This window comes from Podarcis cretensis, assembly GCF_951804945.1.
Source record: "Podarcis cretensis genome assembly, chromosome: 3".
NCBI lineage: Eukaryota > Metazoa > Chordata > Lepidosauria > Squamata > Lacertidae > Podarcis > Podarcis cretensis.
The window spans coordinates 47836776-47855384 of NC_137172.1; the positions used below are offsets into that span (position 1 = coordinate 47836776).

Consider the following 18609-nt stretch of genomic DNA (forward strand, 5'->3'; position numbering starts at 1 on the left):
CTCTCAGTTATAATTTCTGCGGGTGCTAATAAAGTAATTGAAGTAGGAAGAACAAAAACCAACACCATACAAGACAAGCATCATTAAATACCATCAAGACCATGTTGAATACTATCTTAAATAGCCAGAATAAATCAGCTGAGTGATACCTCACTTGTAAAAAAACCCCCTGAAAGCTATCACAATTTGCTAGGCTAATGGACAGGGAGGGAGTTCCCTAAATGAAGTGCCACAACTGAAATGGTACTGTCCTTCTCTGCCACCCACCATACTTCAGGAGATGGGACATTGTGAACAGGGCATCTGATCCTAATACTCAGACATGTTTTGATGGGAATTTGTGGTTTTTCATATACCCTGACCCCAAGCCATTTAAGGCTTAATAAGTCAAAGCCAGCACCTTTAATTATGTACAGAAATAGACAGATAGTGGTCTTTTTTCAATTAGTGACAAGGTATGTTCCCTGCTATTTGTGGCAATTAACAGGTATGCTTGCTACTCAGAACTAACTGAAGTTCCACGTGTCTTCAAACACATCATAAGAACAGTGGCCAGATCCCACCAGAATTTGTTATATGACCCACAGAGCATTCATTTGAAAGACCAGATCAGTAGCCACACCCAGGCTGCAGACTTGATCCTTTAGGGAGAAGTGCAACTCCATTCTGAACAGGGCAAACTATATCAAGACAGAGGGCACTTTTAGTTTTGTATATTTATAAAACTATACCATTTTAGCATAGAAGGTAGTGAGAGGTGAGCTGTGATTAAATGAGCACATGGCACTACTTTGATGCACAAAAGTTATGAACTTATACCAGGGGTTTGTCCATGGCTGATGGACTTGCGGCTCCAAGCCAGTCTGCTAAAGGTTTCTTGAAAGAGATAAAATAGTATCTAGCTATAGCAGATAGTTTTGTAATGCCAAAAGCATAGATCGGTGAATGTGCTTACTGTGAGATGTTAGCCAAACCCCTCTAGAACAAAGGTGGGCTTTTTATCTCTCAGGGTGAGGGAAATCCCATGTTCAAATAAAAGTAGGATCACTTCACACACTTATCATCTTTTCCCCACAAGAAAACGGCATATGGCCTGCACCAGTACGTTCCGAAGGAGAAAACTTGAACAAGCTCCATTTCTCTCTTTTTGTGTGTTTTACCAAACTGGCCTTTGTTTTTGTTTTTGTTTTTTTACATGCAGGAGCAAACTAGACATTCAGTGCTAATAAGTTTCATTCAATTTACAGCTTTTGATCAAGCCTTAGAATTCCGTAAAAACAAAACTGTTCCCAGTAACTGGAAGACTGAGTTGAAAGAGGAAAGCTCCAGTAGTGAAGCAGAAGAGGAGGAGGAAGATGAAAAAGAAAAGGAAGATAACAGCAGCGAAGAAGAGGCGAGTACAGCACTGTAATTTGGTTGAGCCATGGAATATTTCCTGTTTGGAGTATATTGATTGTTGAATTACAGTAGTGGCACAGACAATATCAACCCTTTTATTACATTGTCCTTAGCATACCTCTTCCTTGTATATTGTCCATATTTGTGAACCCTGATTAGTCTAGGAAACCAGTTTTCTTTATGCAACAAAGAAAACTAGTGTGTGATCAGCGTGAACGTCTGCAAGGTGGGGAAAAAACTACCAACAGGGATGATATATGACCTATATGTTGCAATTTTATTTAAGTTCAAGAAATAGGCAGAATAATTGTGGCAATGAGCGTGCTTGACTGGAATAAAGAAGGGACATTATCTCTTATTTGGGTTTGTAAAAAAAAAAAAAAAGAATGTTCTGCTGATACCATAGCCCTTAGGGATAAGACATTGAACTAGCAGCATATACGAGTAGGGGAAAAGTCAGCCACACACACCATGATCTGCAAACCCTGCACAGGCATGCATTGAATGGCTAAGAATCCTCCTTAATATTAACTTCGTGTTTTGCTAAATCCCACTTCTAACATACATGATTAACTGTAACATCAGCAACATCTGCTTTTCTAAATTTTCACTGGAGTTCTTTTGTTGATTTACAAAGAAGAAGGAAACTTTAAAAAGTGCAACCCCAAAAACCCACATCCTTCAAAATGGTGCTAAAATATATGTGGAACATCTGTGGAAATGAGTTAGTTTATCTTTCTGCAAAAGTTGCCATCTCCACAATGAAATATTTTTGTCTTGGAGAGGAAAATGGAATTTTAGTTTGACTGCTGTAATTAAATAACAGATAACAAATTTCAATTAATTTGTTATTTCAGATTTGCTTTATGTTCTTATTATGGCGATTTAAGACTGCAGTCCTATATACACTTATTTGGTAGCAAGTCCCATTCAATTTTTTTCTGAGCAGACATGCAGAAGATTATGCTATAAATATGCATTTATTTGTATTTTGATGGCTCCCCATAGTGAAACTAAACGTTTTGCAATTAAAATCCACTTAAAACAGTTATTAGTGTAAGATACAGAGAAATGACATTTGCCTTCAAAGCCAAAGTACCAAAGCATTATGTAATGGTTCCTGAACCTTTAAAATATAAATGTAATTCCCTGCAATACTTTTTAAAGAAAACTGTGGCAATTAACAGGGCAATCTAACATGTGCTTTTGTTACCATATTGTTTAAATTGTTTAAATTAGGAAGAAATAGAACCCTTTCCAGAAGAAAGAGAAAACTTCTTACAACAACTCTATAAATTCATGGAAGACAGGGGTAAGCATGTCATTATATTTAACATATAGGGGTTTTTTTTACGCTATAGGGGATGTAGTACAGTACGAGAATGTAGTACACCCCTGAAAACTTGTCTTGTTGCTTTTCATAAAGTGAGTTTCAAAGCTCCGTTGGGGTCTAATCCCTGGTCTCCTAGGTCCCAGCCCAGGGGTGAGGAACCTCTGGTCAAATGTGACTCTTCAAGCCTCTTTCTAGCCTTTGGGGGCCCTGGCAGGCCAGACTGGCCTTGTTTCAGATCCTCCTATGGTGCTTTTACCCTGGCTGGAATGTATCCTTGAACTCTGATAATCATTCTCCCTTGCTTGGATGGAGGATAGCGAGGGGTGTTGTGCGTATGTTTAGAAGCTCCCCTACTGTACAAAGATAAAATTTACATCAGTGTTTTGCTTCTAGTCCTGCCCTCATAAAGTTGCCCAGAAGGGAATGCAGCCATAAGGTTCAAAAAGGCTCCCCTGCCCCATTTCAACCACTACATCAGATAGGCCAGTTGAAAGTTGTTCCTTTTAAAAATCAGCACTATCTTTTTGGAAATAAAAATGAATTCTAGCTGGTATAGTACAGCAAAATATTTCATTTATATATTAAACCTGTTATTTGTTTATTTGTCTAAAACATGTATCCTGTTACATGTACATCCAGTTAGTGTTCCCTGGACAGGATATAGCAAAGTAAAAATATAATAACAGCACATCAATTTTAAAATGGAAGGAAAATGCAGCACGTAAAGAAACAACAGAGTAACTAATAACTTATGCAGTGTGTGTCTGTATTATATACAAGCCTGCACAACTTGTAACCCACCAAAACCAAACACAGCTCACCAGCCAAGTTTTGTGGCCTGCCAGGTGCTTGTGCAATCCTTTGCAGGCAGCTAAAATTGGAAGTTTATCAAGCCCTTCATGGCTGCCATATGTTGCTGGTGTGGTGTGTTCAACTTTGTAGGTTACAAGTTGCACAGGCCTGAAGAGAAGAATGATTGCAGGGCAAATATTATTTCATTATATTTTTATTTTTAACTGTATCATAATGCCAGTTGTCCAACTGCCCTTTAGTAATCATAGGGCAGAATGAATGGATTTGACAACAAAGCTGAATTAAATTAATTCATCTCAGCTTTGCAAAGAAGTTCCCTTTGTACCATTTAGAACTTTTGGAGCCCACACATATTTGGATAATGGCTTTTCCAATTACTTGGAAAAACTGTGTAATATGAGTTCTGTTACATGATTGTTAACTAGGAAGATAAGGCCACAGCTGCAGTCGTATGCACATTTCCCTGGAGTAAGCCTCATTGGAATTACCTCTGAGTAAATATTCAGAGTACTGAGCTGCACAGTATATATATGTGGTATAGTCTGAGATTGAAACACTGAACTGATTTATGTCCATTAACACCAATATGAGTTGCTCTTTACAAGCTAAAAAGCCACACTTCAAAATACTTTCTTTCACAGGGACTCCTATTAATAAACGACCTGTTCTTGGATACAGAAACTTGAATCTCTTCAAATTATTCAGACTTGTACATAAGCTTGGAGGATTTGATAATGTAAGTACTATTAATCAGAGTAGAAATAATTTTGCAATTTGAAGAAAAGTTAATAGTGCAGCTTCAAAACCACTAGGAGAGGAGATTTGTAGATGATGAGGTGGACATCACACTAAGGACTTTTTATGCATTAATTTTTCTATCACTAAGACTCTTTTCTAGGTTAAAAAAGAAAGCAGCTTGTAATAGTAGTTTAGTATGAAGTCTCCAGTCATTACATATACCCAATTATCTGAGTGTTAACCCCATAGAAGACAGACTTACTTCAGAATACATATGTATTATCTGTGCACAGGAGATGGAAGTGAATTTGAATACTCTTAAAGTATGGGCGTCTAATTTTTGTGTGTGCTATTTTAGACCCTTAAAGTTCATAATAAATTACTTATTTAGACACCTGTGCAGAATTATTCATTTAAACATAGACATAATGCTTTTTATTGGGATAACAACTTTCATTCTGCTTTATAGATTGAAAGTGGAGCAGTCTGGAAACAAGTGTATCAGGATCTTGGGATCCCTGTCTTGAACTCTGCCGCTGGATATAATGTTAAATGTGCATACAAAAAGTAAGTAGATCTGTATATATAAAATTGTGTGCCTCGCTTTGATACTCAACGTTGAATGCTTCATCTCAGCGAAAATAAACATTGCATAGGTATTCTGTTTTAAAACTGTCATCATTTAAATGAAAGAAAAAAAAGAAGATAATGGGCTATATTCAGTTGTGTTTCTTCAGTCATGAACAGCTTTGTTTCAGTGGAGCTTTCCATGAACAAAACAATGGGGAAAGTAGTTTTCACCGAGTCCCCCTTGCTCTAAAGGGTTAGACGATCTCTGGAACAGCATGGGAGGTGGTATAAGGGGCTTCAGGAGAAAGGCGGGATTTGCAAAAATCATATCCTTCCTGCATTTCCAGAAACATCCACAGAGCAAAGAACCCAGTATTCTCACGGTGCAAACCTAATACTGTACTCGTGTGTATTCATTCGGAAATAAGTCACATCAATGGGGCTTAATCCTAAATAGGAGGATACAGTTCTAATTAAGGTGTCTTTATCTATTTTGGCTGTATCATGCCATGTGTAGTAGTAACTACCCAAATCAAGTCTGCTGTTCTGGCAGCTAACAGTAAGTCCTCTTTCAAATTTGTTTGGAAAGTTATTAAATTTTATTCCTGAGCTTCCATGTTGCTAGACTAACCAGACTCAACATAACTTTTTTTCAGGTATTTCTTTCAAAAACAAGTTGACATTTGGGGGCAGTTAAAACAACACAATTTTGAGCTGGTACCATGTTGTTGATTTATTTTAAAAAAACAAAGCAATCTTAAACCATTATTTAGCAAATTAATTTACATCCTTAAAAGTGTAGTTATCTCATAAACCAAACTATGGTGAACTAATCATTATGTTATTGCCATCTTTTAGATACCTCTATGGCTTTGAAGAGTACTGTACATCAGCTAATGTTGAATTTAAAATGGCATTACCAGAGAAAATAGTGAGCCAGCCCTGTAAGGACCTTGAAAAACATATGAAGAAGCATGAAGAAACTGAGCAAAATATAAAAGAAATAAAGGTGGAAACTGAAGAAAGAGATGATGAAGTAATGAGGAAACAGCAAGACACACAAGCTGAGAATGAGAGTGAAAGAAAAGAAAATGATACGTCCTCCTTGGTAAGAGCTGTTTCATTATTTTTTGAAGATTTTGTAAAATATACCATTACATCTGTTAATGTAAGCTGAAATATTATTTGAGTGGATATTGTGCCTATAAAGCAAAGCATTTTATTCTAGCATTAATATACTGTTTGCTAGTTTTGCTACATTTCTCAAAGTATTAATGTCATTTTCAGAGCTAATAAGAACCTGTTGCAGTCCAGATTCACTTTGACAGAAGAAATACCTTTGTGGGTGTCTTGCAGAGTTCTAAAGAAGGCCCTAAAAACTCTGTTTAGGCAGAAATCAAACACTTGTCTCTGCGATATCTAGACCACATTTGGAGATTGTGTCCCAAGATCCGAACCAGACTTTTGTCCTCACACCCAGTCCCTTTGCTCCTCCTTTTGCTAAGCTCCGTTAAGCTAGGAAGTCTCAAGCTACGAAACTGATAACACAGTTTGAAAGTTCCTTACATTCACATGACCTTACAAATTCCTTGTAGCAATAATTTGCACCATGTGGAAAATCAGAGCTCCATGTTCCTGATGTTCTCCTGGTCAAAAATATCTGGAAAGTTACGGGTGAACAATGTTTCCTACGATATTTATGTTCCTTTTTCCTTTGAGCAGAGATGTTGTAAGGTGGGATGAGAGCTCCCTCTAGCACATCTAAATTAGAGGTTTCTGCTCTTCAGGTCCCAGCAGTTTTTACTGCTTTCATGTTGTGAGATTGTATCTCACATTCTCCATTCAGCTTTGCTCAGAGTTGTGTTTTGTCTACAGTTTTCGGAGCTTATCTTTATGACATTGTTGCTTATCATTTGTTGTTAGTGTTTCTGTGCTTATTTGGGGGAAGGTTGTGTTGATGCTGTTTCTCTCTTAGGGAGTCCCATGAATTTTTGTCTTGATGTACAGTGCTTGATTGTGTGTGAGTTTTTGGGTTTCTTATGTGCCTTACCACTTTACACTCTTTCTGCTCTGTATCTTCCCTTCACCACCTCCCCTGCTGCTTGTCCCTGGTGAACTACCCTCCACCCCCAGTATCCGAATTTTGTTTTTGGTCAATGGAGGGGATATTTCCTCCCCTCTGGAACTCTGACATTTTTTCACAGTTCTCCTCCAGCAGCTCTGTAGCTTTTTAAAATATAATATTTTTGCTGATCACCCATTAGGTCTCAGTAATCAGCTACAGCTACTCTGGGGCTATGGGCAAGATAAAGCAGTTGAAGGCTAAAGCCCTTAAGGCAGCATATAAATCAGCTCATAAACACCATGCTCCTGGATGGCATTGACCTTTACTGTCATGGGCAGAAAACCTGGTTCTGTCTCTGTTGGCATGGATACCATGGCTGAGAGGACTGATACTGCTAAAGCACTCATACGTAAGGGGGGCCACCCAAGGATATCTGGTTCAGTTTCCCACTCTTTTCAGATTGATTGTGATAAGGAACCTCTGTGTAAAGAATGGGTGCACCTTAGAACCCTCTGAAAACTTCCTCTGAAGAGGATTTTTTGGGGATTCGAGATGGCATTATCTGTGAATAAAAATATCACTCACTTTTCTGATATGCAAACATATCAAAAGAAAGAGGTGCCCTAAGTCATGGAGTATTACGGTCAGACCAATAGTGCATACATAACGCGGGTGGCGCTGTGGTCTAAACCATTGAGCCTCTTGGGCTTGCTGATCAGAAGGTCGGTGGTTCGAATCCCCACAATGGGGTGAGCTCCCATTGCTCTGTTCCAGCTCCTGCCAACTTGGCAGTTCAAAAGCACACCAGTGCAAGTAGATAAATAGGTACTGCTGCGGGAGGAAGGTAAACGGTGTTTCTGTGCGCTCTGGTTTCAGTCATGGTGTTCTGTTGCGCCAGAAGCTATTTAGTCATGCTGGCCACATACCCAGAAAGCTGTCTGTGGACAAATGCCGGCTCCCTCAGCCTGAAAGCGAGATGAGCGTCTCAACCCCATAGTTGCCTTTGACTGGACTTAACCATCCAGGGGTCCTTTACCTTTTACCTTAGTTCTTACATGAGACTGCAGCGTTATCTTTAAATGCTCTCTGCTATGCAGAGACTGGGTGAGCCCTCGTTCCTTTACAAGAGATTACCATATTGATACTTACATCTCTGCAGGGACACTTTTGAGAGGCACGTGCTTCACCATGTGTTTCCAGGGATATAGACAACCAAGACCCACCTTATTTTGGGTAACTTGGACACATGAAGAGTCCTTTTGTTTGAGTGAAAAGATGTTTTTATAGCCTTACCCTACCATTCACTATTTGGTTTGTTCTTATCTTATTCTGTATCTGGATTGCCTTGTGTGACGGAGCAGGGCACTGCTCAGTGTGTGTTGTTGTTGCTACATGTTGTTGGTATGTTTTCTTACTAGTGTGTTGGGTGCAGGATGTTGCAGCTTGGGGGCTGGCCAGCTGAGAGGGTAAATCTCTAATTTAGCTGCAATTGTGCTTGCAAGTGCTTGAGGGAGCTCTCATTCTACCTAAGAACATCCTTTCACTAAAAAAATACCCTTCACAGGTAAAACCAGTGGTCCTGTTTCAGCAGCCTGGACATGGATCAAGGGACAACATTCATGATCCAATGTGAATTGCAGCAGAACTTCCTTAGAGATGTGTTATTATTTCATGAAAGTGATTTACAATATAATAAAGCATATATAAAACAGCAACATATATAAAATCAGTTAAACATTTGCATAAATAAAAACAATTTTTAAAAAGTTTACACAGAGAGAGAGACAGACAGAGAGTTTAAAACAACATCAGCACATACATAAAATCAATTCAAATCCAGTATAGATACCAACAGAGAAAATGGCTGGTGCAGATTCTTCCTAATTGAAAACTAACAGTTTTTTTTTTCAATTGTGAGCTATATCAATGTTTTTATTTCTCCTAGGGAAGCAAAAAAGGTTTTCAGGAATCACACACTGACCAGGAAAAGGAATTAAGAATACTGAAAACAGATGAAGCCAATGTGGAACATAAAGAGGATGAGAAGAGTAAGGACTTGGAAAATCAGAATACCAGTCTTGAAACGGAAGAGAGGGAGAAAAAGTAAGAATCTTTTATTTTCAGCTAAAACCTATATATGAGGGGAGCAATACTGGGCTTCAAATCTGAGTTGCCTTTGATCTCTAAAAGATCAAAGAGGAACTAGAATTTAAGAGGAACTAGATAACTTAGGCTGTAATCCCAGCCTCATTTACCTCAGAGTAAGTCTTACTGAATTCACTGAGACTTACTTTTGTCAACTTGTTTAGGAAAGCAGCCTTTATGTCAAAAAGCTCAATGAATACCATCTTATTTTGGTGCTTCTTTTTGTCGGAGATGTCCAGTTAAATTGCTTCATTATTCTGAATAATATAGAGGTTGTGTAAGAGAAGTCATCTGCTGTCTTCTGATAAAAAGATAATTAAGAGTGATGGGGAAGCAGCCATAGGCCCCTCTGGTCCAGCATTCTGTTCTCACAGTGGTCATCCAGATACCCATGGTAGGCCTGCAAGCAGGGCCGGGTTGCAGCAGCACTCTCCACACTGGTAATCATGGACTTCAATACTGAAAGATATGCGTGGAGTAGGATTGAAAGCTGGAAGAATTGTGTAGGATAATTTAAAAGAAAAAGGTGTGGGGAAAGCTAAACAATAAATTGTGGGCAAAAAAAAAGTTACAGTAGGGGTTCTCAAACTTTCTGCCCACAAGGCTCATTTAAATTTCTTGAGGCCCACAAGTCACAAAATGGTGCAGTGGCAGAGCCAGTCACAAAACGGTGACAGATGAAAACAGTTTGGCATAATCAGCTGACAGTTGCTGACATCATTTTCTACTGATATCGAATCCATCTTTGGAAATTGCTGACATCTTTGTCACAGCATTTTCCTTGTGGCAAGGAGTTCCATAGCTCAGTTTTCCTCAGGTTAAATACAGACATTTGCTCTGTAGGTATTGTGACTCAGCCTCCCTATTTTTGGCAGAGTTTGCTTCTTCAGAGGCTCTTTAAGTGGAGAAGGTTTTTTCTTTTATATTTCCCCCTTCACACTCCCACATGCCTCTAAAGTATTTTTACTGTCTCATCTTACCACAGTTACTGATCTTCTCCCATTTTCCTTCCACACTCAACTTGTACCTTATTCACACATACTCAGCCGACTGCTGTTTCTTTCAGCCCTTCCTCCTTAATACTATTGCATTAATTTCTTCCTCCTACAACAGTTTCCCTCTCATTCTCTTACTTTATATTTCTAGCTTATTAAAATATTAACCTATAATCTCACCTTTAACACCTCCCCTTACCCTTTCCCCTCAGAGGAGGGAGACCTTCCTTCCAATTCCAGCTTTTCCCAGTCTTTACTCAACATTCAATGAATTTTTGACACTAGCCAACTGTCTGAGAAACACTGAGTTATAGGTTGGAGTTTTTAAAGATTTGGCTCATCTGGTGCGCCACCAAAAGGAAAGAGATGATTTCTTATCCAGAAATCAACTGAATATAGATTAGCACTCCATAAATTTATTCTACTGGAAGGCGACAACATCAGTAGAACTGATGGTACCGCTACTTTGTTGAAGCACCTGATCAAGTAATTGTCTTGATCTGCCAAGACTTCCCTAATTTTGCTGCTATGGTGTGACAACTATGTTGAACATCCAAATGAAATTATTTTATTGCCATTCTGCTTCTGAAATAAATATAGGAGTATCTATTATCAGCGTGTCATGCATGTGACTAGATTCAGGTCGACAGCCTATCTGAGTAGTTGACCCTCAGACATGCATAAAGGTGTGGTGTGCCTTTCAGGCAAAATGATAATCGACTGATCATTTTTATGTATATAAAAAATAATGCTCCCCTTTTTTTGAAATGCAGATTGACATGTATGGTATGTTGGAATTGACCCATTGTGTTCTCATATTTTGGTATCATGTAGAGTTCATTGCTTATTGATATTGAAGTGTATGGATTTCTTTATTGTGAATTAATCTTTCAGGCACTTTTTTTTTCTTTTGGAAAATATAGCTTTTTCCAGTTCAGGTTTCAGACATTATTAGTGGGACTAAGTAGTTCATTTACAATTCTCACTTTTATACTTGTAGTTTGTACCTATCTTAAGTTTGTATATTTGACTACAGTAAGAATTGTGTCTGCTGTTACCAGTTCAGTGCATTACATGATTTCTGTGTTGGGGGCTGCTTATTACGAGGACCTGTGAGGAATGTGGTGAAATAATGTAAAAAGGAGCTAGTCAGGAAAGTCACTAAAGGGGAAGCATTGTGAGGGAAGAGTATTTCTTGTGGAGCTGTTTGTAAGAGGTTTGTAGCAATGAAGGGAGGAATATACATGCCCTTTTCTTGCGCATGCTCTAGGCTTAGATAAGTAACAATGTGCCTCCTTGTATACATGTTTTTACAGAAGATGTAAATGTAACTGTGCACTGTATTGTCTCATAAAAAGTAGCACTCACATTCCTGTTTACTACTACTAATATTAGTACTTCGTTCTGCTATGTTGGGGATCTACAAGCCGTGGCCTGATGTGGCCCCTGTTGTGTTTTTGTGTAGTATACTATTGTTTTTCAAAATATACATTTCTAGTTATCTTTATCTCAGACACGCTTCTTGATTTGACAAACAAGTATAATATCACTGTATATCTAGTATATGTTAATAATGTGATTAAAACTTTGGTTGTTAGTATCTTGATTTGGGGCTTAGAAACACTTCACTAGAGCACTTCACTGTGTAAGTTTTGTATATCAGAGTTACTGTATCTGAACATATTCTTTGCTACATAGAGCTTTCTTTCTTTCTTTCTTTCTTTCTTTCTTTCTTTCTTTCTTTCTTTCTTCCCTCCCTCCCTCCCTCCCTCCCTCCCTCCCTCCCTTCCTTCCTTCTACACTTGATAATCTTTAGCAATTCCATTTCACTAGTGATTTGCATGCTAGCCATTGCATTGCCTCAATTCTGTGGTGGCTTTCAGTTAGGATTGCAGTGGGCTGTTTAGTCTCACATATAAAAATACTTATCAAGACAACCCTCAGCTTTGTACACTCTTTCATATCTGCAAACACTGTTATCTGATTTCTTGCAAGTTACACATGTAATTGAAGAATCTCGGGTACAACTACATACAAAGATTGTATCTGCGGCCTGTAATGACCATACTGTTAAAATGCATAGATCGGACACGAGTCTTTTGTGTGGTTCTACTTTCATCAAAACCTTATGGAAGTATAGTTTGTTTTGTTTTTAAAACCCCCCACTAATCCTGAGGTTAGCAACTTTTAGCCAAATAGCTTCATTGAAATAAAACAGCTATTGTGGGATAAGGTAGTATAGAGAACCGTGGCTGTTTGGATTTAATTGAAATGAAGAGCATTTTAGCATATTGGGATACAAAAGGAGGCTTTTGTACAAGTTGTTCTGTTGTCTTTGCTCTTCCCAGAACATACATTAATTTATGTGGTTGTTACAAATGGGTTTAAAATAATGTGTAGAACATGTATCCAGTACTTGTGTTTTGCACATTTTGCCTCTTGTATTCTAGTCACAAATATATAAATTCTAACATTTTGAAAGCTCTGATTCCTCAGGCCCTGGTTCTTTAGTCTATAAATTTATTAGTGTTTTGTCTGGGACAATTACAATTGTGAGTTGCAATAGTGATGGGCGTCATATTTTTTCTAGAGAACAGATTTCTTATGCTTTGCTATATTTGTGTTTTGCTTCTGTGACTCATGATATAGTAATGCTTGGACACAGATTTACAAGTTACGGGGGGAGGGGGGCAATCTGCTAAGGCTAATGATAGATACGACTTCGTGAATCAGTGATTGAAATCTATGGAATGTATAATGATAATAAATTAAGCAATATAGCTGTGCTTCTTTCATAGTCTTTGAGATTAGCTATGGTGTGCTTCCATCAGGAAATTAGTTAATTGTTGCAAATTCAAAATTGCCACAATCTGTCCCCACTACCACCTTTTAAGGATAGTCCAAAAGACTGACAGAACTTGTGTAGCTATGCAGACATTGCCTCTCTCTTACTTTTCATGGAATACATTTTAAAGTGCCGAAAACTTCTGAATGCTATTTGGTTAGCCTGTGAAACTGTGATAACAGTTCCTTGTCATCCTGGAAAAAAGTGACAAGTCGGATGCCTCGAGGTTCTGTCCTGGGCCCATTGTAATTTGGATGAAGGTGCTCATAAATCTGCAGATGACACCAAACTGGGAGGGATAGCCAATGCCGCTGAGTAACAGAATCGGGATTCACGATGAGCTTAACAGATTGGGGAACTGGGCCCAAACTAACAAAATGAATTTCAATAGGGACAAATGTCGGGTTCTGCACTTAGGCAGGAAGAACCAGCTGTACAAATTAAAATGGGGGAGACTTGGCTTGCCAAAAGTACATGTGAAAAGAAGTTACAAGAAAGGAGAATCCAACTAAACATCAAGAAGAACTTACTGATGCTCGGCAAGGGAACAATATACAATTCTATGAGTTCAAAGACACATTCCAGCAAGGCAATGAAGTAAGGTTGGTGAGGGTGTGTGCCCTGGGCCAAGTCCCAAGGACCAGATAGAGAGGTGAGGAGGGTTATATTCAGATGCTGGGCCTGAGGTCCCCATCTGAGATATAAAACCTAGGGAAAACAAGCTGAAAATGTGCAACAAACAAATATATAGTGTCTGCCCACTTACATGGGAGTTATGTTCCGGACCCTCGCACTCATTAGTGAAAATTGTGTAGATAGGGAGCACTCTCTAAATATCTTATCTGAAGCTCTGTCTCCAATCCAGACCCCCCAAAAATTACTGTATCCAAAAATATCCACAACTAGAATTGAAGCTCTGGGGTCAGCTGGAGGCTGGAGGATGCATGGAAAAGCGGTGGGGGAGGCTGAGCAGCCTAAACAAAGCCCCATTGCGCCTCCAGACTCTTTGAGGCTCCCTCTGCCCTCATTGACGTCCTCTTCCAGCTCCGGTGAGGCTCTCCTCATGAGTCACGTGAATTGAATTTTTTATTTCCTGGCGACATGCATATACGTGGTCGTGCACATATGTGGGGATGCCTGCATAGTGAAAAATTATCTTGCTTTTCCCAAAAATGCAAAGAGCAAAATGGACTTCATCTTCCATGATGGGACTTGCCCTTCCTCCCCTTCCCTCTGCAGCCTCCCCCCCCCCATTCCCCAAATGTTAGAGCAGATTTTGGGGGCATGGGGTGTACTGAATGGGTGAAGAGGGGAAAGGGAAATCCCATTGTGCAAGTAGAAGCCTGTGCTGTTCACACAGATGATATCATTGGTTAATCATTTTGTACAATCACATTTATAGGACCACTATGATGAGTATCGTAAGGGGCAATAGAAAATGACTTACGCTGATCAAGCCTCGTTGATTTCTACCAGATACTGTTGTTGAGTGTACTTGGTTTGAAATGAGGAAACTTCACAGGATACTGTGCTATGCTCACAATGATTTTTTTTTTGGGGGGGGGGAGGATTCAAGTTAGTTAGGCATATCAAAGTGCTGCTTGATATACTTATTTCAGTTGAATTGCATTATTGATTATATAGGAGTGAAGTGTTCGGTTCCTTAGAATGTGTTTCTGGAGATTTGCAAAAGATGTTTCTCAAGAGAGCAATTATCAGAGTAAATGATGTATACTATGCAAAATGGCCACTAATGTAGAAGTAACAGAGTAGTTTGAAATTTGGAAGAGGGATTTACCCTAAGCAGACTCTAGATACAATTAATATTTTTCCTCTTTCAAATATGATCAGAGCGATTACTGCATTGTGATAGTAAATCCTTTATACACTAACTAATATTCAGGCTCGTCTTTTAACAGTATTTACTTTGATGATTATCAAGTGTGTCTGTTCCCTATAAACCTTTTAACGTAGTTGCAGTCTTCTGTTGTCGCTGGCTGGTTTCTTTCACTTTCCTTTGCTGAAGGTTGAAGCTCCTGTTCTCTGGGACAGTTTTTACTTGAACTGCTTGAGGCAGCTTACATGTGGGAACTGCTTACATCATCATCTTACTGTGTTATCTTGTTGATGTACTTTGGGATCCACCGTTCTAATGAACTGACCTTTCAGTTGTCTGCTTTACAACACTACCATTTAGCCAAAATCTTCACTTTACTGGAGTTTTTAAAATCCTATTTAAAATCTTATAGACATCATCATCTGCTATGCAAATACTTTTTATATTAGGTTTACCAAAGTCTGGAATCCAAGAAATCTAGCTTCTGTCTGTATGCAGATACGTAAAGTAAGGTTTCTTGAAGGCATACTGGCCTATCCTGGCAACATTTTCCCTCAGGACTTCTGCTTCATGGTATTCAGTGCTTTGCTTCTTTTCTGTATGGCAAGATTTTCAATCTGGGAATAGAATGCTGTGGTCTTCATAGTACAGATCTATTTTTAAAAATCTATTGAAAAACTTGGAGGCATGTATTCTTGACAGTTCTGCTGTTCCCTGACATGAATATTCTTGACATCGGTTGCATCTTTGTATCTTCCATCTGTGATTGCAAATCACTCTTCACCCCTTTTAAACATATATTTTTAAAAATGATCTCCGGTTTAACTTTATTATGCATCCTGGTATTTGGTTCCAGAAGATGTTATAACTTGCTCTGAGGATTTGAGGATTATTTAATTTGCTGAGATTTTCACGCTTCCATAATTTTTTCAAGCTTTTAATTTTTTAATTTTTTTTCCTGCATTGAAGGTTAGTTACTCACTTTAAAAGCAAAAGAGTGAGAACTGAAGGGCACCAATGGCTGTGTTTTGCCTTTTCCTGATTTATATATTTAAGGTTTCATAATAACTTAATATGAAAAATGCACATAATATTAAAAAAATAGAATTTTCTGTTTAACAGGAACTTATTCATTAGTGTGCTGCCTAATATTTAATAGATTTGTGTTTTTTTAAAAGAATTGAAAGCACTGATGGTGTAAAATTGATGTTGGAAAGCAGGGGACAGATGAGAGAGAAATGCTGAAATCTATGCAAGTGTTCCTAGATCCCTTTTAGATGAGAAACTGAAAATCAGTTACTAACCCCGCACACCCAATAGTGCTTTTTTGTTTGCTTTTTAAATTACAGAATGGCTTTATGCTCCCACCCCTTGTGCTGCAAAAAAAAAAAAAAAAAAAAATCAATACATTTTGAGATGATCATTCCCCAGGGTCCTTTCCAATTCTTTGAAAAGGTGTGGCTGAATATGCTGCATTGGGTGGGGGTAAGACTGTTGTATGACAAACAACAATTGAAATGGGGGAAAACATGTTTGTTGAGCTCAAAATCCCTACAGTTGTTTCATTGATATTCCTGTTGAAGACACATGGGCAAATTAAGGTTTAGCTTGTTCTTTCTGGGAGATTGATCCCTTTTTATGTGGGAAAAGCATCTGAATTACAATGAAATTTGTATCCTTGGAACACTGGGAGAGGAAACCATATTATATTCCTTTAGATGAGAAAGGGCTTTTTCTATATGAAATACTAAAAATTAAAGTTTAGATTATAAATTTTTTGCAAAGGCTCTTTCTCTAGCTGTAACTTGTTCAAAAAACATTTTACTATGGTTTTGAAATTTTCTCCAAGAAGTGCTTACTTATTAAGCGTAATGAAGTAAGCACATTGCCAAATCCAGTTTATTATTGGAGACAAATTAATGTGTGTAACATAGGAGAGAAAACATGCATAACTTAAACTATCTGTTCTGGTCACAGCACTTGCCACTGGGTATGAGAAAAACTGCTTTTTATACTCAACAAAGGCTTGGTTCTTCAGCAGCAGAAACTGCTATGGCAAAAACAGCTAGGGAGAGCTTCAACTGCGCATGTGGTTCTCTCTCATCCAACTTCTCCCTCTTTGGATTTTTGTCAAGGCTTGTGAAAAATAGCCATCAATTTTGGATACTTGCCTCTTCAAAAGTCATGATTAAATTCAGCGGGAAATGTGCCATACTTCCTGCCCATGACTTCTAGGGAGAGGACCTGAAAAAAATATCTGTTATTTAAAATTCATAAATATTGGGTTGAGTTTTTAATTTTGAAAACTTAGACCACTACTTTCTGTGTCATGACCAGGATCCAAAGAGCTATTTTATACGTGCCCAAGGGTGTGGGTGTGCCCATTGAGATTTTAAATAGATACACACCTGCCTCCTTCTTCACAAGCTACTTTCAAAATTCATCCCAATGTCAAAAGAGATTTAACCATGAGGCTTGGGTTGCTACTGCTTTCAGTGTGCGGAATTAATTGCACAGTTTTTTGAATTGAAGCCTTAGCAACGAAAGCATACCTGTGCTGTTAAAGCAGTCCTTTGCCAATTAGTGTTATGTTCCAAAACAAACAAAAAAAGACCTCAGTGTATACTCAGTTGGTAGAGCATGGGATTCTTAATCTCAGGGTTGTGGATTCAAGCCCCACATTGGGCAAAAGATTTCTGCATTGCAAGGGGTTGGATTAGATGACCTTTGTGGTCCCTTCCAACTCTAGAACTCTAGGATTCTATGTTCTGAAAACTAGTTATGTATGAAGCACAAAGTGAAAAATTCAAATACATTCTGTTGGGAGAGACAGAGAAATATGAGCCCAAGATGCGGGGGGAAGAGGTCTCAGCTAGGGATAGACAGCTTCAGTAGCATCTTGGCTTATGACTGCATCTTTAATCTTCATAGATGGTGGTAAACATTTTTTTCATTAAAACAAGTCATCTTTTTAAAATCTTCTGTAAGATTTAAAGCTTCTTTCTGTCACTATTCTGACTGCTAAATTCTTGTCTATATTCTTGTCAGTTGACAATATAAATTAAAAATTCTCATCTTTTAAGGGATTTCATATATATTTACATATATATATGGAGCCTGCTGTTCTTCACCCTCTATGCATCCGCAGTATTAATCAATATACGCCATTTGGCACAGAACATTTTTTCCAATCTTTTTATTAACTGACATTTTTTAAACCTTTCAAGCAATGGCACCATTAAGGAGGAAGAAGAAGATGAAGAAGAAGAAGCAGAAGAGGAGGAGGAAGAAGAGGAAGATGACAACAATGAGGAAGAAGAAGAATTTGAGTGTTATCCACCAGGCATGAAAGTCCAAGTGCGGTATGGACGAGGGAAAAATCAAAAAATGTATGAAGCTAGTATTAAAGATTCTGATATTGAAGGTGGAGAAGTCCTTTACTTGGTGCACTACTGCGGATGGAATGTGAGGTAATTGAGATTTAGTTAGTGATTACTTCCTTAAAAATACTTCTAAAATACACTTGTGTATTTTAAAACACACTGAATATTGAATTTTTTTCAATATTGCTGCTCTTTGGAGATCATTGTACTGTATAAAATTATTTATATTATAGGATATAGACACAGCAACTGAATAGCATATAGATCAAGAAAAATAATCTTGTTTGGACTCCTTTCTCAGCATTATTTTAAGTAGTACATAACAGAGAAATAGCTTATGGCTCTGCTCATCATGTAGTATTGGGCAACACACAGCTAGATCTTTACACATTTCTCAAAATCTAGCATGAAAAAGCAAAGCATACATTTTACCATGAAGTAGAGGTGAGGTTTCATTTGGAGTAACTGGATTTCTATCTGGATGATT

The 18609-nt window shown here is 38.1% G+C and overlaps 1 protein-coding gene across 5 annotated transcripts in view; it reads left to right on the forward strand.

Moving 5' to 3' along the window:
- ARID4B (AT-rich interaction domain 4B) overlaps positions 1-18609 on the forward strand; it is an 84163-nt gene that overhangs the window by 51693 nt on the left and 13861 nt on the right. For 4 of the 5 annotated variants that reach the window (XM_079971804.1, XM_079971802.1, XM_079971805.1 and 1 more), the window contains exons 11-17: positions 1248-1397; positions 2642-2710; positions 4186-4280; positions 4752-4849; positions 5711-5960; positions 8863-9020; positions 17967-18209. In XM_079971804.1, the coding sequence (XP_079827930.1) occupies positions 1248-1397; positions 2642-2710; positions 4186-4280; positions 4752-4849; positions 5711-5960; positions 8863-9020; positions 17967-18209 (1063 nt within the window). The remainder of the gene's footprint in view (positions 1-1247; positions 1398-2641; positions 2711-4185; positions 4281-4751; positions 4850-5710; positions 5961-8862; positions 9021-17966; positions 18210-18609) is intronic. The other variant, XM_079971803.1, reaches the window with a different exon arrangement.